The sequence below is a fragment of the Takifugu rubripes genome, chromosome 10 (genome assembly GCF_901000725.2).
Source record: "Takifugu rubripes chromosome 10, fTakRub1.2, whole genome shotgun sequence".
Lineage (NCBI taxonomy): Eukaryota > Metazoa > Chordata > Actinopteri > Tetraodontiformes > Tetraodontidae > Takifugu > Takifugu rubripes.
In genome coordinates this window covers 12,480,347-12,505,372 of record NC_042294.1, presented here as the reverse complement: position 1 = coordinate 12,505,372, position 25,026 = coordinate 12,480,347, and the positions used below count along the sequence as shown (strand labels likewise).

General features: G+C 43.4%; 2 protein-coding genes across 7 annotated transcripts in view; both read right to left on the bottom strand.

The window, feature by feature from the left end:
* Nucleotides 1-8,859, bottom strand: part of LOC101064280 (microtubule-associated protein 4) — a 37,702-nt gene extending 28,843 nt beyond the window's left edge. The window contains exon 1 of one of the 4 annotated variants that reach the window (XM_029843210.1): nucleotides 8,642-8,859. The gene's annotated coding sequence lies outside the window, so the exon portion shown is untranslated. The remainder of the gene's footprint in view (nucleotides 1-8,641) is intronic. The other 3 variants (XM_029843211.1, XM_029843213.1, XM_011617456.2) reach the window with 3 other exon arrangements.
* Nucleotides 8,860-12,352: 3,493 nt separating this feature from the next.
* kcnh2b (potassium voltage-gated channel, subfamily H (eag-related), member 2b) overlaps nucleotides 12,353-25,026 on the bottom strand; it is a 105,001-nt gene continuing 92,327 nt past the window's right edge. For all 3 annotated transcript variants that reach the window (XM_029842904.1, XM_029842905.1, XM_029842906.1), the window contains 9 exons: nucleotides 23,062-23,314; nucleotides 22,741-22,934; nucleotides 22,036-22,135; nucleotides 21,012-21,163; nucleotides 20,787-20,919; nucleotides 20,507-20,696; nucleotides 19,784-19,889; nucleotides 19,505-19,606; nucleotides 12,353-19,080 (listed from right to left, as the gene is read on the bottom strand). In XM_029842904.1, coding sequence (XP_029698764.1) covers nucleotides 18,718-19,080; nucleotides 19,505-19,606; nucleotides 19,784-19,889; nucleotides 20,507-20,696; nucleotides 20,787-20,919; nucleotides 21,012-21,163; nucleotides 22,036-22,135; nucleotides 22,741-22,934; nucleotides 23,062-23,314 — 1,593 coding nt within the window. In that variant the 3' untranslated portion in view covers nucleotides 12,353-18,717. The remainder of the gene's footprint in view (nucleotides 19,081-19,504; nucleotides 19,607-19,783; nucleotides 19,890-20,506; nucleotides 20,697-20,786; nucleotides 20,920-21,011; nucleotides 21,164-22,035; nucleotides 22,136-22,740; nucleotides 22,935-23,061; nucleotides 23,315-25,026) is intronic.

Genomic DNA, 25,026 nt, shown 5'->3' with positions numbered 1-25,026 from the left:
CGGGTTTTCTGTCCTACCAGGCTGAAAATGCATTGAGTGGGATAGAAAACCCGGCTGGATTGTGGCCCTCGAGGACTGGGTTTGGACATGAGCCTGCTGAAATAAAAAGAGTCAAAAATGAGTCCACAGCGCCATCCGCTGGATGGATATGCAGAAGAAAAGGTTTGCAACAAAAAAGCCCTTTTCTAACATCAGGTTTACAAAGAATGTGCGACCAGATGGGAAAACTTGAAAAATGGAACAGTATAAATGCATCAGCACAAATGACTTTTATCTTTTCATGTAACAGTTTCACTTTGTTTCGGGAGCAAAACAATGTTTCCATCAGTTCGAGAAGAGAAACGGTTTCAACCCCTTTTTCATATTGGTGACAGAACAAACAAAACAAAAACACACCAACATTTTTGTGATGAACTTCATATTTTCAATAAAGGACCAAATTAAAATTCAAGCCTCTCCTTCATTGACTTAAACTGAAAGTAATTTCAGGCGTCACCGAGGCCATCGACATCTTTATTATAGCAATATAGAATTTGAGACTGGTATGTTTCTATGCATTGAAGAGGTCTGGGGGTTCTGCTGGGACCTGGACCTGTGGGTGACGGACCGACGGAGGCTCACCAGGCATAACCAAGTTGACCACACGGCTTTCTTTGTCTTGAAGGCAAAGGGAAGCACTGGAAGCCCCAGAAGCCCCCAAACCCAGATCCAGCAGGGTTGGCTGTGGCAGGTGCTGCAGTGAGCTGTTGTGGTCAGTTTGCTACTGGGGTTGTGGTTCTCTTCTGAGTGCTTGGTGCCACCTGCACAAAGCCAGCTGAGGACGTGGTCTTTGTCACTTTACCTCATCTCTTCTGGGGGAGGAAGGAGGACGGAGATGGAATTCCAGTTAGTGGAAGACTGCTGGCACTTTGAGGTGGCCTGTTAGCATCTTGGTGCTAACTAGCTGGATGGCTCCTGCTGCAGAGCAGATCAGCCTGTAAAACTTGTTTGGTGGCTTGTTGTGCAGAATCTTGGCCAACTTGTTTTTTTGCAGGTTCTCCCACCACTGCGGTGAAGACGGGCAGCATAGTTGCTTCTGTTCTCAGGCGCTCCACAGCTGGGGGTCCTTGGGAGTGGTGAAGAGAGCGGGGGAGGTAGGACAGGTAAGAGCTGAGCGAAAGGCTGAGCAGAGCCTTTATATGAGCAGATGACCTCAGGAACACACAGGTCACCCACAGGTCCAGGTCCCAACGTGTCCAGTTAGCCTCCCTGATGAGTGGCGGGTCAGTCCTTGGAACCGCATGTGTGAAAATGCTCCTACTTTCACGAGTAAACAGAGCCCAGAAGTCTTCCTATTTTTTATGATTTGAATTCACCAAACGTGTTTTTGCTGATCACGATCTTCAGGATATTTTCCGATCCCCTTTTTTTAAACCCAGTTTCCGTAGTATCGGCCCTCTCCTTAGGTGTTTTCTCTACCTGATGATGCTAATAACCGGACTTTAAACATGGTTGTTCAAGATATGAGGAGCTCCTCTTCGCCGTGCAGTAATGATCCAAAAGGAGGCTCAAAACTGCTTTTGGGTCGGGGGTCACTTTATTTAGCTTCACAATCTCTTACAAAAATGAAGCAACTTTGACTATTTTCACTTTTAACATCACAAACAAATGAAATGTGAAATTATAGATGAGTTGTTGGGTTTTTAAAATGAAAAAAAAGAGCATGCGTTTAAAGTTTAAGTTGTCTTTGTAGTACATATGTGCTAAATATCAGTAATTAATATTTGAATCTTTAATGACTCTAGCTTGGTGTTAAATAGACTCTGTTATCTATAACAGGCAGGAAAATGGGATTAAAATTAAAATCAAAACAATGATCAAAAGAAATGGGCAAGAATTCGCAGAAACAAATGCTTTGACCTCAGTTCCACGGACGAGCAGGTCCCAGTCACCAGAAAACCTGTTCCAACACCCCCTGATCCAACACCCCCTGTTCCAACACCCCCTGATCCAACACCCCCGAACCAAACGTCTCCTCTGATTGGATAATATGCTGCAGCAACGGTATCAGCTGACCTGCTGGTGGACCTGGACCTGGTGTGGACCCTCACAACCATCCAAGGGAGGAAACCCCTGGAAAAAGCAGCTTCTTTTGTGCTGCCAAATGTGTGTCCCACAAGGTGGATGTGTGTGTGTGTGTGTGTGCGTGTGTGTGTGTTATTGAGTGAGTGAGCAAGCGTCCATGCCAAGTCTTATTATTGGATGTCAGAATGATGTAAGAGTCTAAATGTAGTAAAGAGGCCCCGTACATCTGCCCCAGTGAGTCATGAAAATGTTTGAAAAATGTAACATTAAATATGTTAATATACACTTTAAATATTGCATATTTTAGAATAATTAACTATCACTGTATTATCTGTATTTATATGATCATAATTAGCATCATGATCCTAGTCATTAGTGTGCAGATTTTCAGTCCAAAGCTCATGGGTGCCACAGGGGTGTCACAGTGGTGCCACATTGATGCCACAGGGGTGCCACAGTGGTGCCACATTGATGCCACAGTGGTGCCACATTGATGCCACAGGGGCGCCACAGTGCTGCCACAGTGGTGCCACAGTGGTGCCACATTGATGCCACAGTGGTGCCACAGGGGTGCCACAGTGGTGCCACATTGATGCCACAGTGGTGCCACAGGGGTGCCACAGTGGTGCCACATTGATGCCACAGGGGCGCCACAGTGCTGCCACAGTGGTGCCACAGGGGTGCCACAGTGGTGCCACATTGATGCCACAGGGGTGTCACAGTGGTGCCACATTGATGCCACAGGGGCGCCACAGTGCTGCCACAGGGGCGCCACAGTGGTGCCACAGGGGTCAACACCGTCCTTCTGCGTTATCAAAACCTCATCTCGGTTTGTACAGAGGAAAACGCCGGTGAATGAATCAAAGCACATTTCTCTTTGTTGGACGGAGAGTTTGTTGTGTTTTGCTAGTGTCCATCATTGCGGGTCACATGAGGACCTTCGGTGGGGTCGATCCAGCACGTGGTCATTAGGTGACACTATGACATCATTTAAAGCGCCAGTTTAGTATCTGAAAGGTAGTTTTCAGCTTATGGGTCAGTTCACTAATTAGTCCCTGCAACCGAAATCCCTCTTTAGCAAGAAGAGATTAGTGGAAGAGTAAATGATTTCCGATAAAGACCAGGACACAACAGCGGATGTTGGGGTGACATAACGGGCTAAATCCAGGCGTTGCAAAGCTCTGCTTCATCTGTGGTTCGTGAAAGTTCTGTTAAGATCTTCATACTTTTTTTTTTTTTTTACAAATTCCTGTACACCATGTGGTGGAGGGATATTACAAATAGAACAACACACGGAACTAGAAACAGCATTAAAGGACAAAAGACATGAATATAAGAATAAAACCATCGTACTGTTGTACAAATAGTTGTAAAAGCAGATGCAGGAAAGGGTAGCGAGATCTTTATGTCACAAGGAAAATTCAGAAATTCAATTTGACAGAAAAGTGACAGACAGTGGGAGATAAAAGAGCTGACATCAGCAGTGTGGATTATTATGGGCTGTTCCAGCCACTGTGCAACAGGTCTAATATTAAAGTATAAATGGACAGAACCCTCCATTCAGCTTTAAAACTCTTCCTCGTTGGATATGATGTGGGAACAAACCACCATACTGGAAGCTGTCGGACTAAATGTTGCCCACATGGTTGTGACCAATTACACTAACTGGATTACTCGGAATATCTGGCAAATGGAGCGGAGTGTTCAAGGGCAACGTGGCTGCAAACTCCAACATCTTTCCTGCTGTTGTGCTGCTCCGTGTTCAGGACACTGCACATAAACGCTGACATCACTGGGTCTGGATCTGGGTCTGGATCTGGATCTGGATCTGGGTCTGGATCTCTCTGGTTTTGGTGGGGCTGATGTCACAATACATCAAAGATCAAAGCTACAGCTCATCTTAGCATCTTTGCTGAACACTCAGTTCTTGTGGTAACACATTAGCACAATCGGTGAATTAGCCATTAGCGCATGTGTAGTTTCAGCATGAGCTTGTCTGGAACCAACAGCATGTTGGGCTAAATGTTTAATTCTGTTCCACTGAAGAATGAAGAAGCACCTGCAGTGCTAATGACAGCAAACGTGTCCACTGTGGAGGACGAAGAGCTGAGCAGGAGGGCAAAGCTCTGTGTTTACCAGCTAATTAACATTCTAAACCTTACCTATGCTAATAAGCTTTGGGTAAGATTGGAAATACAGGGAGGGAAACTGAAATTTCTCAGGCGGTTCCTGAGGAAATCTGTCATCCCAGTGGAGCTCCCACTTCTTCAGGGGCCAGCTGAGGGGCATCTGCTCATGATTATTAGGGACTCGAGCAGGTTTCTGCACCAATATCAGTGGGTCTCCAAATATTCATCCTTCTAATGATTTTCTGTCCACATGTGTCAAACCCAGTCCTCAAGGGCCACGATCCAGCCGGGTTTTCTGTCCTACTAGGCTGAAAATGCATTCAGTGGGATAGAAAACCCGGCAGGATCGTGGCCCTAGAGGACTGGGTTTGACAAGCCTGCGGACTGACGATGATGGAACTGGCCTGGAAACTGCTGCACACCCAAAAAAGACAGACGGTTGTGTTTTTTAGCATGTGGGGTCCTTTAGCATAGCACCAATTTGGCACACAAACGCCGGTGACATGTGGGACCAAACGCCACGGTTGTTGCCTCTGTGCGTATGTCAGTTCCAAAGAGAAGGGCTCACTAGGAATGTCAATGACAGCATCTCTGTTGGATTAGCAGGACAACAGCTGAAACAGGGACCCCCCCTCCCCATGAGGCACACGACTCTGTCTGGGTGGTTTGTCCTTAGGGTGAATCAGATGCTGTCTGAGCACGCTGTCGGGTTTAAAATGAACAGGAAAGTGTTGTTTGAGAGTTCCTGCTGTATGGAATGACCATGCTTCATCTGTTTCATCTCTCTCTGGGATGCTCTTGTTCTTCTTCCCAACCAGGATATCCACACCTTTTCAGAGGTTTCTTGATGTGGTTCTTCTCCTTCCCTTCATCCCTCAACGGTACCCACAGTGGTTCAGGGTTTGTCTAACACCCATTAGAGAGGACGATGGGCGTCAAAAAGGAGCTGCTGGTCCGGGTGTGTGATAAAAGTTTAAAAAAAAACAGTTGTTTTGCTGGTTCCATGGTGAAGTCTTCTTCTCTGCCTCTTATCGCCCCAACTGTTCATTTTTGTTGCCAGTCAATGCCAGTCTGTTCTGTGAGGGCCGATATTTGGGGTTTTTAGGCAAGAAAATGTTCATTTATTTGCACTAAGTACATTTTAATAATGTGCTTTATGAATCTATTCAAGGTTTCATATGATTTCTAGCATTATAGACAGAGAAGCTAATTAGGAGTGAGGAGTCCTCATGCCTCTGCCTGCACATACTGAATTAGGTCTTTTTTAAATAGAATTTTGAGGATATACAATCTTTAATGGAGGCACATTAAAGATTACATGAAGGAAATTCCACCAATCGGGGATTATTTATATAGCCTGTGTAGCGATATCCAGCTTTGTATTGACCGTGTAGCGTACTGACACAGTTAGCTTGACTAGACTTGGTCCAGAGGAGTCTGAACGTAGCCAGACGACCACCCGACATACCTCGGTTTTGAGTTTTTGGCCTATGCATGTGCACACGCAATACATTAGGAGTGTCCTGTGCTGACCTGCAGGAGCAGCGAGGAATGGCGCAGAAACTGCCACAATTCTTGTCGGAAGGAGACAATATTTTAAAGTTCATGGATGGGCACAAAACCCAAAATGGGGATTTATTTCAAAAAGTTGCAGTGCAACTGAGTGCAACTGTGTTTTGCACATTTTTGGAGACACAGCAGTTTTTTTTAGCTCACCACCAACCAAGAACATTAGGAAATGCCACTTTTGCCTAATTATGACAACACAGTCTCTTAATTTATTTCTACTCGGTGTGAAACCAGGGCCTGGTCAGGTGCACACAATGCTGATATATCCTGGGAGGACCTAAAGACAGGCAGACGTGAAGCTCCTCAACAGCTCTCAGTCTCTCCGTCAGGGTTAGAAAGCTCTGCTCACATAGATACAGTATGTTGAGAGTATATAGACATATATAATGACAGTATGTTGAAATATTAGCTTTGCTTGACAGAGTGGAGAACTCCTTAGTCAGGCAAAAAACTGTTGAAAGATGGGTCAGTCAAGCTACCAGGATCCCACGATCCAGCAAACTATGATCTTGTCTCAGTTAGTTGCTCTTGTTCCTGTAACATCCTGACCTTCCCAACAACAGATGCTGACCTATATGGGTCCTTAACCCAGCCCAGAACTTCAGTAAAGACTAAAGGAAGATAAAAGGGCATTAGTGCTGAGTTCTGGCCATGTCTTGGTGAGTGGGAACATGTCAAGGTTGTCACATTACACATGCTGTGGCCGGAGCTTCACCTTTTATCAGAATCCATTTATTTTATCTGCGTTTGTGAGCAGGTTTAAGCATTTAAGCTTCCTTGGCACTGTTGGGCAGCTTTTCACCACACAAGCACAACAGCGTCAGTGTCATCACATCTCTGGAGAAAGTAAATCCGAGTGATAGGAAGCTTCCACTGTACGGCCTCGGCTGCGTTGTCTTTTGCTACCTCCTCCGCTGGAACCTTAACTGGGTTCTGAAGTTGTCAGATTTGTTCAGAGTTTGGATTATTCCTTTTCAAAAGCTTCTCCATCGCTGTCCTGGCTAACTGTCTCCTGCATCAGCTGCCTCAGGTCTCTTGTCAGTAGGTCCAAAAGGCCCAAGCATGCTCCACTGTGAAACTTTACTTATTGTAGGCAAATTTAATCATTAGTTCGTACTTTGGTTTACCGGGTTAAATTTTTCTCCTATGATTTGGGAATTTGACTTTTTCCTTTCTGCACAGAAATCCCGCTTTGTTGAGGGTCAGCACAGGGTTTTTCAGTGCTATGAAAGGGTCATTTGGTCCAGGGTGTATTGTAGGCTCTTCAGTGGGGGTTCGGGTCTCCTTGTCTGCAATAAGAAAGGCGACCCACACGGTCCTACCCAATTACCCGATGACGTTGATGTACCTGCCTGTTGCGTTTCGATTGGACAGCCTGTCAACAGGGGCCAATCTCTGAAGACACATTTTTCCAATCAGACAAATCAAATATGTATACCCAATCTCTCATGGAAGTGCATACTATTTTGATCTTCCCAAATTTTGAGCTTCAAAGTCACTCAACACTAGTGTCTCCAGCGCGTTAGCTACACCACCGTTGCCCTCTACAACAGCACATTTCTGTCCTACCACACACACCACTTTAGATCTGTAAGGATGAACACAAAGCTCATATTCCAGCAGGAATTTAAGACACACATTATTTGCCAACAAAAATTTATTTAAAAAAAAGTATTTTGACAATTTTTTGGCAATTACTCCTCCACTTAATAACCTAATCACTGGAACAATGAATCCAACAAAATAGTTCAATGCTGTCCATTACAATCATTCCAGATTAGCCAGAAATTCCATCTGCCATTGTTGCGTGAAGGCCCAGACATCGTTCACTCATCTTGTAAACGCGGTGACGTCTGAGATGGAGGGAAAACACAACCATGCATTTCTCGGAGAGGCCAGACCTGCAGCTGCTGGTGGGTCAACCCGCATTAGGAACTAAGATACAGTTCTTGCCATTATTTTCAACAAGCTTTCAGACTATCGGCTGCTCACTTTACCAAGCTTACAAGAATTATGCACCACGGGAGCATTTTAGGGAAATGATTGGGTCAGGTCCATAATGAAAGGGCCTTGGATCAGTCCTACTTCCCAGTCAGTCTTGTGAATGGAGCAAGAATATCACCAAGTCTTGTACTAGGTTTGGGGTAAAGGTTAGGGTTAGCCCTAGCCCCTTAGGGTTAGGGTTAGAGTTAGGGTTAGCCCTAGCCCCTTAGGGTTAGCCCTAGCCTCTTAGGGTTAGGGTCAGGGTTAGCCCTAGCCCCTTAGGGTTAGGGTAAAGGTTAGGGTTAGCCCTAGCCCCTTAGGGTTTGGGTTAGGGTAAAGGTTAGGGTAAAGGTTAGGGTTAGCCCTAGCCCCTTACTCTAAAATCACTGAAAGGCTTCTTTTGGCAGCGCTGTGATTCGCTGTGATGGGAAGAGTAGAAGCACACAGAGAAAGAATGAACCAGTCCCAGGAACACAAGGATCCGAACTCAGCTATATTATTTAGAAAGTATATGGGATATTGTAGTGCCCGTACATGTACACGCGCAGCAGGCCCACGTCAAAGTAAGCATGATACAACAGACACGCGCGAACGCTTACGAACTTACACAACTTGTAACCGCGGGAAATATTCTGCTTCGCGCCATAAGAACGTGGAGTCCTGGAGCGGAAAATGAAACGATTTTGATCCTCTTTCACCCGATCCAGGTAAAGGGGGAAAGTCCGAGGCGCATTGAACGCACCAGCAGCTCGCGCCATCGCACTGACGCGGGCTGAGATCACTGATCCAAAATCAGCGTCATCTCACTGCCAAAGTACCGGAGCGCGTTCACACGCAACTCTGGGGTCTCACACGCACACTTCCCGCACAAACCGCTGCCTTCTCGTAGCACTCACCGAGCAGTTGTCCGCTGTTTTTGACACTTTTGTTGAAAGACTCCAACCACCGCTGTCACCGATACAATCCGCCCACCCCAAGTGTCCGTTGCCCCGTGCTGTGCACTAACTTGATCGACCCAGCGGACAGGATCTGAACCAATCAGAGGCAGAGATCGCTGACAGGCTTATTTTGTGTCCAATGACAGGGTTGATTGACGTTGGTCTCGTTCAATCACTCGAAGCAGTACCGCCATCCTTGTCGGGCGTGGGCTACAGACGGACAACCTACGCACACAGGAGAGGGGATTGACTCCTTTTACGGACCGGTGTCGGTCCAATCGCCGGGGAACAGGCTTCGGATCATCGTCGTAGAAGAAGAACGAGGCCGAGTGCAGCACTTCAGTCCCCAGTGGCCACTCGCGGTACTGCATAGAAAAAAAAATCATGCGGCCCAAAAAGTGTTTTTCCCCCTCGATTTACATTGAAAAATAGACGTCTCGAAAACTGTTAACAGGACACCTCCAGTTAGAGCGTGGTAAATGACCACCCTTTGTATTCTATATTATTCAGTCATCGACTTTTGGTCTCTGAGGAGCCTTTTAATTACGTTTTTCGCGTGATATCAGCGTCCTTCTGCTGACTTAGAGGGAGGATGGAAGTGGATACAAGCGCTGTTTTCTGCACTTAAAGAGGAGCACCATGATTATTGGGTTTCACATTTGCATCAGCATTCGTTCTTGGACGTAAATCTCAAGATGAGACAACGCAAACGAGTGATGTTGAATTGACGTCATGGTTATGACGATTGGAAACGTTTCAATTAATAATTCAGGAACTTCTTGGAGGTGTTTTAAAAATTCATTATCATAGTCAGAATTACTTAACTTTGTAAGAATGCAATGTAAGTACATCTTAATCACGAAAATCTCCTCGATTTTATGCTTCATCCTTTTCGGAATATAACATATGCCAGCATGTGCATTCATGATTTTCCGGTAGACCCATAAACCTGCTAACAATATTAGTTGTCCATCAAGGTTATTGATCTCTTATCTGTGGTCTTATTGTGGTCCCTCGTGGACGCGCATCAATTCTGGTTGAATGAGTGTCACCAGCGTAGTACTATTATGAGTAGACCACATTTAGGTAAATTATAATGTAAAATATAACAATTTAACAAGCCAAACAACAACTAGACAAGAGTGATGGGTTTCTGTTAGGTGTTAATCTCTGATAATGAAATAAAAATCAGACAATAGCATAAATTCCAAAGATTAAAGATTCTTAAAAAAAAAAAAATTCAATTTCCCCACGGGGATGAACAAAGTACATCTTAATCTTAATTAAGATAAGGCTTCATTTGGAAAATGAATGTTTCTGTTAACTCCAAATCTGTGAATAGTTTTTTAAACTTTACTCAAGTCTGACCAGAGACCATATTAACTTAAGGCCGGACATATTTCTGATATGCATTAATCTGAGAATGAAATGTTCATAATAGAGATTCTAATTGCACAAAATTAACGTGTAGCTAAGCTAACTAATTTGTGTCGCACACTGTCAAGATGATCCTCGAACCCAGTGCTGATTGGAAATAACAGCTCAACTCATTTCTTCAGCTTTATTTTTCACTGAGTTATGAAATAGCTGATGCAGGTTGAAAACCTTGAAATTGGGAAAAAAAAAAAATTCCGATTAATAATTTAGTCTCAATTTTCCATAACAATTACAACAATCACAATTCTAAAGCATTTTAACTATATCAAAACCTTTAAATAGCATAAAGTCAATTCAAAACCAAAATTCAACAGAGAAACATAAAATATCAACTAAGGACGCATGTCTGAAACAGCTGTTTGCAAACCATCACCAGCTCAAATTAGCCCCGATTTGCTCCAGGTGTAGGGGCCATCTAGGCACTAAAAAGTTTCACTTTAATAGAACAGAGGCGGATACTCACCGTGGTGTTAACTCACCTCCATCCTAAAGGACTGCACACCTGAGTTAATACTGAAGCTGTGACAATGAAGCTGCATGTAGTCTAAGCCAGAGCTCCCCTGTTTCCTAAATCACATTATCCAAAATAAAAGTAATGATGTGGGAAACAAATCAAATCAAGCTAAGTGATCATGGTGGCATCTTGCAAGATTCCTCATATTTCTTGGGAATGTTGTAAACTGTTATGTTTCCAAAAATGTGGAGGTCTTGCGTTTCCTGAGGCCATGTTGAAGGTTCAAATACCAAGAAATCGTCCTGCAACGTGAAGAAGTCATATCTGATTTCAAAGTTTTTAATGAACCCCCTGAGTAATGACTGATCCCATTTTCCACCGTGCGCTTCAACCTCCAGACATCTGAGTTACTTTCCAAAAGGAGTATTTTCTTAAGCCTTGGTGTCTCTTTGGTGCCACCAACGTTTATTGCACGCCGTAGCGAGTAGGTTGGCTCCAGAGAATGCTGTGCCAACGGTTCAAACTGGCACGCTCTGGACCACCATGGTCGCGGCTGATGGGAGGAAACGCTGGAGGTTGTCCTCCAAATATGGTCACGGTCAGCTTTGATGTCAGTTTGTCTTGTCTCGGGCAGCTGTTGGAGATTGGCTCAACTCTTCCAGGGGCCCATAATCAAGGTATTTGGGGAATTTCCAGCCTTGATGCACATCAGCCAAAACCTATGGGTTTAGATACCCTTATGCCCCTTATATCCCAACTGCCTCCTCAAAACTGAAATAAACTGACTCTATAATAACGAGTTTACATCAAAAATCTGTTTAGGCATGTTTGATGTGAGTGTTTCTAGGAGCCTTGTGGGAATGTTGCTCCAAGTGGTGACGATGGCTTCACCAAGGGCATCCACTCTCTGGAACTCATGCCCATTTTTGTGATCTTCCCTTGCCAACCATCCCCAAATGTTGAGAAATAGATGAGGGGAACACTCAAAATCGGTGGAAATGGTGCTGTTATTCTCCACAAGGTAGTCTTTAGTCAAGCAGCCATGTTAAAAATTCAGGAGGTTAAAGATTCAGGAGGTCAAGACAGTCGGAATACCTGACAGATAATGATAGGAAATGCAAATGTCTGTGCAGATTCTGGCTTTTAAAGGCTATGGCCTTAAACTTGATCTGCTAAGAAAAGCATGTTTGAGTTTAATTGCAGCTTTTGATAAATTACTTGAATTTTTCTTTTCTCTTGCTCCCACTTCTTCTTTTTCCATTCCAAAACTCTATTTTGAACTTTCTTATAATCCAAATAAATTCTTAGCATTTTTAGCATTAGTATATGAGTTTGTTGAAACTTTCAGCAACATCAGCATTAAAGTGGTTGCTCCAATGGGCAGATGTCCCTTCGCGGTAGTTCAATTCCCTCTAACAATGTAGAGGAAATGATGCGTTAGTATGGGTCAAAAAATCTGTTGCTGAATCTCCACACTTGGTTACAACACCAATATTATACTGAACGATATCAACTCAGTTCAAATCAAATATAATCATGTTCTCTACAACAGCAAATTTTACTAGCCGGCCTGTATGCACGTGCATAGCATAGCACGTGCATAGCATAGCACGTGCATAGCATAGCACGTGCATAGCATAGCACGTGCATAGCATAGCACGTGCTTAAATTCTATTATAATATGGTCCAAAAACCAAGTTCAACCAAGGTTATTTTCAAAATTAATATTGCAATTTTAAAAAGTTATTCATTAAATGTGGCAAAATCAGAATTGCAACTTATGCTTTCAAAGTAGTTTATTGAAAGACACCTTTTCATATTTTATAAAGTTCAATCAGTTCAATAATGCTTTTACACAACCAGAGCCTGGAGCATCACCATTTGCCCGTTTTACCTTTTCCTATTTGATATGAATTTGAAATTTATAATCCAGAGTCTGAACCATTTGTTAATTCCCCACTTGTCATGGATACACACTCCACAACATCGGTGTGTGTTGACCTCGCTCCGGAGTGTGTTGGAAGATACACGATTGCGAACAGATTTGCACTGAACAGTCAGTTGTGTTGACAACAGTCACACCAATGCTGTCATTTTGGATACCTTTTATTTCAATAAATGAAAAATGGAGCACTCTTTAATATTTGGGTAGTGGTCAGAGCCGGTGCGGAGTGCCACACATGCATCACTCTTACAGTGGCTTCAACCGCAAATACAAATATGCATTATAGGAACGTATCACCTAAAGTCACTATACTTGGAGCTAGTTGGTACCATCTCTCCCATGACCTGGAAGTACAATGAATAAATATGTATATAAATATGACTCTCCCATTATCTGGAAGAATTCAGTGTTTTACTCTACACACAGTTTGCAAGCATACAAAAAATAAAATCAGCTGCTTTGTGGGTCAAACCCACGCCAGTGGTGCATGACTAAGCAAAGCAGGCAGGTTAAAATGTGCACAAAGTTAATAAAGCGTAACCACCCTAATTACATTTAATCAACCTCAAGTACATTTTAACCTGAGGAAATGCTTTCCCATATTTTTTTTAAATAAGGTGAATATTTCAATTAGAAATTAGAGCAAACTTTATTGTTTAGTATATTTTCTCTATAGTATTCTGCATTTCAAAGCATGCCAACGAAATATTCTCAGTCTCTGCATAGTGCTGGCTATATGAGTGCCAAAGAATTAGGATTAAATACAAGTTGGTACCTACAGGCAGATCCAGTATTGAATACCACCCTCTCCCTGGTTACCACCTCTGCAAGTGTTCAAAATATCTACACACATACAAAGAACCAAAGAACTGAAAAGGTCAGCAGTATAGAAGACTATTAAGGAAGTGTATGTTTATCGGCGTATTCAAATGCTATGGGGAGATATCAAAAATGCTCTCCACCAAAGGATGCACCACCATTCCAATCTGCTGTCATCATATTCAGAATACATTGCAAAGTCCACTGTCACAGTCAAGGTAAAATACAACAACACATTCTAGTTTTGAGGTCAAAGTTCTGCATGTAAAGATACACTTCAGGCCACTAGGTGATGGTTAAAGGACACCAATGAGACGGTACAGTGTGTGACGGAGAGGAAAGCCCATTTCTGCAAAGCTTTTACCATGAAATAAAGCAAAGCAGAACTCTTTTTGTTAACAGAATGAGGACGACGGCTGGTGAAACTGACGGTGATGAAAAACAGCATCGATAAAGGGTTCAGTAGTAAGACTGGAAATATATTCACATTTGTCACACATACTTTGCATTCAAACAGTTCACAATTAAAGAATTGACTGAACAATTTTAGATGTATTACCTGTGAAGGAACCCAAATCATGCTCCGCTTGTTTCTAAATCTGTTCCTGTTTTTGCATCAGTGCGGGACGCTCGTCCGGACAGGGAGGCAGACGCATACCTCATCTCATACCTACATTTCCAGTAGTTATTCAGCTAAAATGATTTTGGAAAATAAAAAAAACAATTCTTGTATTGTTCGCACAGAGGGAGGGGAGAGGGGGAGAATATGTGTATTTCCATAAAAGAAAACCTTTCCTTCACAAAAAGAGTTTCTTCACAATAAATGATAATGGGTCTAACGATATCAAGATACCTTGTACATTTTTTTTGTCAACAATTAATACACCAAAAAACAAACGATTCTGCTCATATTGTGTTTGTCTCATCAACGATGGCCTGAAAGCTAACAAAGATTTGTGTTACAATACGGCCCCCCTGTGGTGACACTGGATTTTCAAAAAAAGCGTGGAAAGGCGCAGCCTCGAGATGAGAACACGCCGATTGTCAGCCGGACTGTTGCTAATGGTAGCGAAAAGAGGGTTCCTGCATCTTTCCAGTCGATCCAGAAACAGCCATTAAACTCCTCCAAGGCCTCGGTAAAGTGGCCCCCAATGGCGTGTGGCTCGCTGCCTGTCTATGCAGCCTTCAACCAAACTATTTTACGATAAAATGCGTCAACGCAACCACTGATGCTAATTCTATTTGGCTTTAATTTAGCGTAAGGCTCTCCGTGCCAGATATAGAAGTCCTTCAGCAGAGTTCTGCCTGTGGTTCAGACCTTCCAGCTGTTGATGATGAAATCGATCCACACACTCCTTGCCTTTAAACCCATGAATGTTAAACAGTCAAATTTAGAGCCACTAGCTAAGACTTCCTCCAACACTGAGCGCAAATGACCAAAATATGTCGTTGAAATCACTCCTAAATTAAAATACAATGAAAACAATTCATACTTGTCCATGTTAACGATCAAATCAAGGCTATCTTATGGCCACGCATTCTTTTTTCATTTTTAATCAATGTCACCAGAGGGGTCTGTAGTTCCAAAACTATTTTTTCTTCATTTTTTTTCTTCCACCACGAGGAAGTGTCAGTTCCGAGTAAATTTGCATTTGTTCCTCTGTTTTGTTTGAAAATGTTTAAGAGTAGCCTAGCAAAAACACATTATTGCTAATAATAAGTGTAGAAACCAAAACTTTCCTGTACAATAATTCTGTGAGTTCAAGTTTTCAAGTCATCCTCATCACACCCCCAAATTTCCTACAATGGAACCATTAAAATAATCACAGCTGACTCCTCAGACATGTTTTATGATTGAAAGAGTTGCAGTGGATCTGTCGATTATGGGTTCAATTTTAAAATTCCCGTAGTTTGGCCGAAGACTCGAGGACGCCTCTGCAGAAAGCAGCGGGAGCGCTACACGTGCTGGTTCAGTGCAATTCCATGTATCCATTTAGTGCACGGAGAACAACATTCTGGAGATTCAGGTGGAACATTTGAAAAACATTTTAGGTTCATTTACAAGGAGAATTTACAAAAGCACGACCATGCAGAAAGGTGAATACGAATGGACGATACTTGCACTGCATAACAGGAGCTGATTGTTCCCCCAAAACGGAGGAAAAAAACAGTCCTACAACAATAATAAACTGAGTCGCTCAGACCAGCAAGCAGCAAAATACAATCTTTTCCTGTATTAAAGGGTAACTCCATCATATCTCATTCCTTCAGAATTTCTTTACAAACTGTAATAGGTTGAGCTTTGAAAAGCATGATGCACTCCTGAGTTTTAATTAAACACCCGCACTCTAAAAACAAAAGTGCCAAAAATGAATGGCTGTAATGAAGCTGCTACACATGTCAACTATTAAAGGACTATTGCACTTCAACAGGCTTCCCTTTCCCCAACTGACTCAGCATCATGACGGTCTGATTTCTAATCAGGGAAGACAAGTTTTAAAATGTATCATCATTTGATAAAAAATGTAAAGAATTTTTTTCAGATGAGTTCAGCTGAGAGTTTATTAAGATCAGATTCAAATGCAAACAGGCTACGATTCCCTTCATCAAACATCTGAAGTAGATTCCCAGTGTCATTGCTCCAAAGATGGGAAAAATGCCATTTATATTGTGAAATTGCATCTTTGGAAAGATGAACGAGATCTAATCCATCTCACAGCACATCTGATCGGACAGATTTGCCTAAACAAATCACACAAACCAAATTAAACTCTCTAAAACCTCTAAATCAACCAGGCAATCTCAACACTATATAACGGGACCTTTAACTAGGTTAGCTTGAATTCTGAACCTGGACAGTTGAGGAAATTCATTACAGTACTAGAATGCTCCTGGCAATAATAATAACACAGCAAAAACAGGCGTGTTCATGTCTAAAGCCATTACTTATACTAGAAATCCTCTTTGCTGTCCAGGATTTGTCAACACGTTCCTGTTCGCCTCCAGTATGGATGAAGATGAGGGCTCACTGGAATCGGATCAGTTGCTGTTCAGTTGCCAGATGTGCCGTCTCTGATAGCTGGTGAGGTGTTGTACATATATGTACATATATTTACACAAAATGGCTGTGCTGCTTTATGCATATTAGGTGAGGAAGGAGGAGCAGTTATAAGAAAGTATTGTCATGTTGACTTTTCTCTAAGAAACTCTAGTTACTGGCAGCGCTTATAGAAGGTAGTCTACTCTAGTCTACTCCCAATAAAACCTGAGCAGTGGTGACATTAGAACATTGTTAAATGTTGCACATCTTTGCACCTCAGATAGTTGCTGTTTGTGGTTAAGTGGCTTGTTGTATCCGAACATTTGACATTATGCAAAGTAAGAAAATTGTTTTAACCGTAGACTTTTTCTATCATGATTTCGGAAAACCTTCATTTAATTTAGTAGAAAGGGTTTAAAAACAGGATTTAAAACAAACCAAAAACACAAAAACCTGCTTAAAGAGATTCTAATCATTGATGGCGAAAGGAGAATCAAAAGTTCTGGATGATATATTTAGGCTGGTCTGCAAGATGTGGAACCCGAACCCTAAGTCAAGAAAAGGCAGAAACAAAACATGTCTGGGCCTGATGTGACCACGCACAGAACCGATTAGTGCACTCTCCGTCTGGTCAGCAACTGCACATCTACCTTGTCTAATTCGGCATTCTTGACCCCCGTAAACTGGCAAACTTGAATATTTATACAGTAATGATACGAAATGGCCAAACAGTGGGCGTCGGTTCGAGTCCCAGGGCAGACAAGATATGGAAGGTGTTCTGGTAGTAGGGGGAGATGCCAGAACACCTTCAGAGCACTGCCCAGGTGCCCTTGAGCAAGGTACTGAACCCACAAATGCCCTGAGATGAACTGGGGCCTCATCCAGGGGGGACCGGCCTTCACCCATCGCGGACCCTCCCCGAGAGTCCAAAGGGATGGAGCGGTTAAAAAGGGACTATGGCCAAACTGGTATTTTAAAATCTTTCAGGGTTGTCAGATTAGAAAATTAAATGAAAATGAAATAATCAGCAAAATGTTTCATTTTATGCTCCTCCCCCTTTTTAGAGAACATAAAATATCAGTTTTCATTTGACGTACTTGGACTATGCTAGTACTAGCGTGTCCTACTGGATTATTTAGTTTGCTAAAATATTATAGTTTTAACACAAAATGAGAAAATATGTCACAAAATATCTGTCTGTCCGCCAGCCCGTCCGTCCCTCCCTCCATGCACACACACACACACACACACGTATGTGAGTCTGTTTTGTCCATTCGTTTGACATCTCAAGAGTGATTTGCACATCGATTATTTTGCACCTCACCTTTTTCCTTCCTATGCTCGTGTATATTTGAGGATCTAGTTTGAGAACTCTGACTTTCGTTGCTGCTGTAATTCTTGTTCACAATCAAGTCTTGAAACCCTGGTGGGCTTGAAAGTTGCCCGTTTACTTTCTTCATCGTGATAAACTCAGTAAGGTGTTTCTGACAGGGCAGCTGATATGTTTTGAAGAGAATTCATGGCTTTTTTACCCTCCAGTTCCACACCTGAGGTGCAAACCAGCCAGACCAGTGTGAAGGACGGTGGTGAAGCCTTGGCCCTGCCTCCTGGGAACGTCCAAGGGGAAAGGAACATTAACAAAATGGAACGCCGTGTTTTCTGTTAGACCAGCTAACACTACAATTCTCCAGTTTTGATTTTGGCAGGAGCGTTAATTGTTTTAGAATTCCTCCACTTCGGCCTTTTTGTATTCTGGTCAGTTTATGCTGAATACAGCATTAAAGGGATTCTTTTATAGGGAAGCAGTCACATAGGAAAATACCGAATCTGAAGCAGATAACCAAGAATTTCAGATCTGGTTGACAAGGTGTCTAGTCGTCCAGGGCAGGAGACCCTGGTAGGGCAGGAGACCCTGGTAGGGCAGGAGACCCTGGTAGGGTAGGAGACCCTGGTAGGGCAGGAGACCCTGGTAGGGCAGGAGACCCTGGTAGGGTAGGAGACGCTGGTAGGGTAGGAGACCCTCTCTGGACATTCTGTGGGTTCTGGATTGTGGTTATACAGCAGAGTTCAGAGAAGAAGTCTCTGAGGAGAAGAGGCCATAAAATCTCTCATCCCACTTGCTCAGACTGTCTTCACAGTCTGATGGGGGGTTCACTTCTTTCACGCAGAGAATTCTTTAGTGGTCAGAGGTATGAAGTTGTTGGGTGCTCTAAAGGGTTTGTTGGTAGGTACAGAATGTGCCTCTGAACTCTGTGCCATGAAGAAAAGGCTGAAACAGCAGGATAAGACATTAATTATGTTTCTCTTTTTGAATCCATTTATCCTCCTTTTGCTCTTTCTTAGCTCCCGCCTGGGTCAGAGCTGTGTCTTTTTGGTGTCTGGGAGTTTATTGGAGGTTGGGGCTCCTGCAGGGACAGCCTTCTTTGGGTTTCAGGATCCAGGGTACAGACTCCTTGACCCATACATCTGCTTGAACTAAAGTCTAACCTTCGTGTTAAGCTTGAAGTTACTGCAGTTCCACCTCCTGGAGTTAATGCTAAACCCATGCCTACTACTGGCCCTGGAAGGTCTACCTCTAGATGCTGCCCCAGGTTTTCTAGTTCAGAGTGGGAAAGCTGATCCTGGCTGGTGTTGATTGTTGGAGAAACTGCAGATGATACTGAGTCCGGAGACCTGGCTGGGAGATCCTGGGATTCCAAGATCTGGAGGTAAAGACAACTTACTTTTCATAAATTCTAAAAGTCCTGCATTCACAAGGAAATTAAGTCAAATGTAGAACTCATCTGCATTCATCAGTCACATGACACACTGGACATTATCAACTTGGGATGTTGGGATGATGTTGGGATGCAATGATCCCCATTTTTTTAATTTCCAATCCCAATACCTGAATTTTGCCGATACCACAAGGTCTTTGTTTGCTTTAATATGAATACTATATTTTTATTGTTTTTTAAAAAATATGACACCCCCGTCATGATTTAAATCATTTCAGGAGACAGCGTTAAAGCAGAGACATAACTCTAGAGTGGAAATTTCCGCAGGTTGGATCAGAAATTTAGGATCTCTGAATTACGTCGGTATTGGGGTCTGATAATGGATTGGATTGTACCCATTGCTAATCACCTGTGTCAAAGATGCCAGAGTGTCTGTCTCTAGAGGAGCCCCAGGTTGGGTCAATCTCTCTTCTGGACCAGAACCAGGTCCTGTACCAGGGTAGGGTGAGGCCTTCAAAAGACAGAAAATTATGAGCCTGCGTTTCAACATCCAGGGCAAGTTTGCAATGATAACAAGCTGTTTTCATAAAATCACTCTGTTCATTTGTGGTGAGTATCTTGTTTCTTTTAACACTCAAGGACAGGTGGTTGACGTCCAGACTGCGATCAGGACTATGAATTCTAGTACCTGGGGTGGTGATGAGACAGCACTGTAGGCTGGAGGAACCAGGGCCATCTGTCTCTGCAGAAGCTGCATAATGGCTCCAATGTCTGTTGACATGCGGCTCTCCAACCTGCACAAAATGTCGCCCACTAAATGAATTTCTTCGAAACAAAGATGTCTGATATAACCAAGTGAAAACGAAGGTAACCCAGAAAAAGTTCTGGATTACAGAGATGGAAACACAATTAAAAAATAATAACTTACAAGGATGCACTCAACTACGGGTGACCCCGCATGGCAGCTGTCATAATTATGGTTAATAAAGGTTAATAATTGCTCATTTGGGGTGGGGTCGTTGAGTGTGTAGGGGAATGCCCCGGCGCAGGAGAAACATGGAGGTGTACTGCTTGCAGGGGGAGGTGCGAGGTTACATTCAGAGCACTGCCAAGGTACCTGTGAGCAAGCTTCCAACCCCCCAAATGCCCCCCCCATGACCCCAAAAGGGATATAGAGGTCAAGAAAACAAAAGAAAAATCTGGCCAATGTAGTGGTCCAGGAATGTGATTCCTGATAAACAACAGCAACGTCAGGATTTGGCGTCTGTGATTTATGGAGACCACTTTCTCCCACTTCAGTTAGAACAGAAGCCCAGCTGGAAGACCTCTTGCAGCAGTCCATTTCCAGTAAAGAGTTCATCTTTGAAGGATTTCCCCATCATTTGAATGCCTAGAAGGGGCAGAACAACACCTGTCAAGCTGTTTCTGCAGCAGGTCAAGGCGAGAGTCCAGCTGGCTGCGCTGCTGACGGGTCAGGCTGTGAAGAGGTGTGCTGAGAAGCGGTGGGGAGGCCATGCTGCAGCTGGGGACCTCCTGGTACTGCCCACCACCCCGGCTCTCTCCCCAGAAACTGAAGATGTTGGAAACCCCTGAGAGGGCACCTGTTGGAAGAAGAGAAGAAAGAAGGGTGTGAAACAGCATCAGTGTGAGAGCTTGGTGAAGAGGATGTTAGGGTTGGTGCTCTGGTTTACCTGACAGAGCATTACAGGTGTTTCCTGTCTTGGTACCTCTATCACACTCTGTCTTTATTGGTGTGGCCTGGCCTTGTGGACTAAGCAGCATTTCAGTTGGAGGGGCAAGTCTGGTCACCACTGACCCCTCCCCCTGTAGAAGATGTAGAGCTTCATATGCATATATGATTCCATATGTACTCTCCATGAATGGACAACAGCAGCTATGCATCACAACAGAAATACCTCTTCTCCACTGGAGTGTGAAGACACCGAACTTTGATGTACTTGCCACCGCTGCTTCGATAACTCCTCCTTTTTTGGGTTCTTAGCAGCTTCATGCTGTCTCCGCCTCATGGACTTATGGGATTTTTTGATTTCTCCAGCATCTGCATCATCTAGAAAGAAAAAATGTTGGAAAAGGACCCAAAAATAAATGGATGGAGGGATGGATGGATGGAGGGATGGATGGATGGATGGATGGGTGGGTGGATGGATGGATGGAGGGATGGATGGGTGGGTGGAGGGAGGGAGGGAGGGAGGGAGGGAGGGATGGATGGATGGGTGGATGGATGGATGGGTGGGTGGGGGGAGGGATGGATGGATGGATGGAGGGAGGGAGGGGAGGGATGGATGGATGGATGGAGGGAGGGATGGATGGATGGATAGATGGATGGAGGGAGGGATGGATGGATGGAGGAGGGATGGATGGATGGAGGGATGGGTGGGTGGATGGATGGATGGATGGATGATGGATGGATGGGTGGGTGGATGGATGATGGATGATGGATGGATGGATGGATGGATGGATGGATGGATGGATGATGGATGGATGGGTGGATGGATGGAGGGATGGATGGATGGATGGGTGGGTGGATGGATGATGGATGGATGGATGGATGGATGGATGGATGGATGGATGGATGGATGGATGATGGATGGATGGGTGGATGGATGGATGGAGGATGGGTGGGTGGGTGGGTGGATGGATGGATGATGGATGGATGGATGGATGGGTGGGTGGGTGGGTGGATGGATGATGGATGGATGGATGGATGGATGGATGATGGATGGGTGGATGGGTGGATGGATGGAGGGATGGATGGATGATGGATGGGTGGATGGATGGATGGATGGAGGGATGGATGGATGGATGGATGGATGGATGGATGGAGGGATGGATGGATGGATGGATGGATGGATGGATGGATGGATGGATGGATGGATGGATGATGGATGGATGGATGGATGGATAAAAAGCTCCAAAAACCTTTTTCTGTGCGTCTTCGGAACGATAACTTTCGTCTGCGTAGTTTGTTGAATCCACCACAGAGTGAATCATCACTTGGAGAACCTGGAATCATGTTTGTCTGGAATAAAGATGTTAAATAGCAGATTTTAATAATCCAACAATGTTTGCTCAGAAATGATTAAGGAATGTAGTAAAGTAATAAGATTCTCTAGCTTAAAGAAACTTTTTAAAATCTCAGGAATCGCTGAACCCTAATTAGCCAAATATGCAGTTCTGATACCCTGAACTTCACTGAAGAGCTATTTATGAAAATGTCCGAAAATGTTCAAAATGTCCGACAAGATAATGCATATTTTCCAAAAATGTAAAACATAAGAATCTCTTTGTAGCATAGAAAAAATATTTGGATAGCAATTTGGCCATTTCCTAAGGTTAGTTTTGGGTGTGTGGGAACTGCCCCACAGACAGAAACAGCCTTTTCTCCAAATTCTGCATCATTTTTCAAAGCTTTTTAACTCTTTCTGAACACTTAAAGTTTACAACAAGATGCTGATTAGGATTAGAAATGGTGCGAGACAGCAGCAGTTGTGTGCAGAGGGAAGAGGTGGTTCTAATGTCTCAAACGTGAAGTCTCACTTGCAGCTCATTACAATCCTAGCAACAATTATTTGGAACCCTTGTCAATAAAATGAGAAAAATCAATAAAATGTTTTTGAAACTCACATCCCGGAGGTTGAAGGTGATCTCCAAGTTGTTCCAGAAATGTTCTGCAAACTCAGGATACATATCGAGAACCTCCAGAACGTCTTCTCTAAAAATTTTGTGGAGGTCACAGTAGGTCAGAGCCCTCACATCCGCGTTGGATTTACCTGGTCGGGCGTACAAGTTGATCGGCTCACCAAAGATGTCATTCTTACCTAAAAAAAAGGGCAATTCTTCACTTACCACTAGATCTGTGAACGATATTCCATCTTAAAGCGCAACAATCAGTTGGATTATATGTATTTGCGTGATCGTGTGCGTGTGTCCTGAGTTTGCTTTTACCTAAGATGGCTACCACTACATCGCCTCTCAGTATTTCAATTGATCCACGGGATATGAAGTATAGGGCAGTGAGGACATCTCCTGCATGGACCAGCGTGTCACCAGGGGGTGCGTGGGTGGTCTTGAACTTCATGGCCAATGCCCGCAGGCAGCCCTTAGAGGACCCCTTAAAAGCTGTGCAATTCTGCAGCAATGTCCGGTTCAGATGAAGGCATATATCTGCCTGGAGACACTCTGGGAAGCCTTTTAGCACCTAGGCCGGAGAAGGAGAGATAAAGAAGGTAAAGGAAGGGAAGAAAAAGAACGGGGCCTGTATTCACAATCAAGTCCAGAGTCCTTGCATAGAGCTCCTAACTTACCATATTTTCGCGACCATAAGACGCAGTGTCAGTTACAGGTGCGCCGGATTATAGGACGCGGGTATGATAAAACATACCGGCACGCTAGCTTAAAACATTCATGCCTAGCAATGTACTCATGTACATCATCTTCTGTATCCGAAATGAACAAATGAATCCGAAATGGCTTTAGTGAAAGCCGAAAAGCATTTACAGCATGTGGAACTCCATTTTGGAGGAAATTTAAGACTTTTAAGTGCGCCTTATGGTCGCAAAAATACAGTTGCTCAAAAAATTAACTTAAGATTCAGGGTTTTTCTGAGAGGAACTCTTAGCCAGGAGTGCACAAAAGGTATCTTGGTGAGGAGGTGTTGTTGAGACCATTGCTTGGTATGATGTGGTCTTCTAAGAGCTCTGATTGGTTGTTCCAAAAACAAAAGTGAATTGACAGTGAAATCAATCCTAAAATTTAGAAGACATGTGTAATCATGATAATATTAATAAGTTATGATGATTAAATGCTGAATATTTTTTCAGAAAAGTGTGACACATTGAACATTTTGGAACTTGTTTTATTCACACGCCAATGGTCATATTCATTTGCTCATTGTTATGTTTACTCACCAGGCTGGTGAATTTTACTACTTAATCTATTTGATATTATTGGGAGACGCAGACTCGGCTGTCCACTACGATGGTTGGTGTCCTCCTTGTAAAAGCAGTTTCATTTAGCAGACTGATCAAAGGAGCAACAAAATGGAGAAGAAAAGAAGGAAAAACTAAACTGGACAGAAGAGCAGTTCCACTGATGGGGTTAGGGTTAGCTGATGGAGAAGAACAAAGTACTTCCAAGAGAGAAATTCAGTCCCAGGATCACGGCACCAGCAAAGAGGCAGATTTGGGAGTGTAACACCCAACAAATCGGTGCATCGTTCCCTCTCCTTTCACTCACAAGCAAAGAGTGTCCGAAGTGCTGGTATGTTCAAGACTGCAGCACACAAAGTACCTCTAGTTTCATCTATATTATATATGAAGGAAATGTCTTTCAATAATCTATTTATATGGGAATTGTTATATATTAGATATTTTCTATATATTTCTATGTAAGCTTATGTGTATAGAATTTATTTGCATGGATATTGGACAGAGTGTTGCAAATAATATATGAATGAATCTGTGTTTAATATCTGTGCGTACTAAAGAGGCTTCTTAAAATTTCTCCAAAGCCCTCTGAACTGTTTTCCACCTTGGGAGTTCTCTTAAGGCCTGCCGGGGAGCCAATAAACCAATGGACAATTACAACAAAGACAAATAAATACCAGACCAGCAACAGACCAGCAACAGACAGAAGAGAAAAGAGAGAAAAAACCAAACAAAGCCAAAAAAGAAAAAAGAACTGAAAACACACTAACCACACACACATCTGCCCCGACGGCCCCACAAACATGTGGACCCAGATCTTGTGCACTCCTGATACTTGTGCACATCATTCAACAGGATGGTGATAATACACTCAGACCACAGCAACATGATCTGCCTTCACCCCCCAGTGAAGCTTCAGCTCCCAGTGAAGCTTCACCCCCCAGTAAAGCTTCAGCTCCCAATGAAGCTTCAGCCCCCAGTGAAG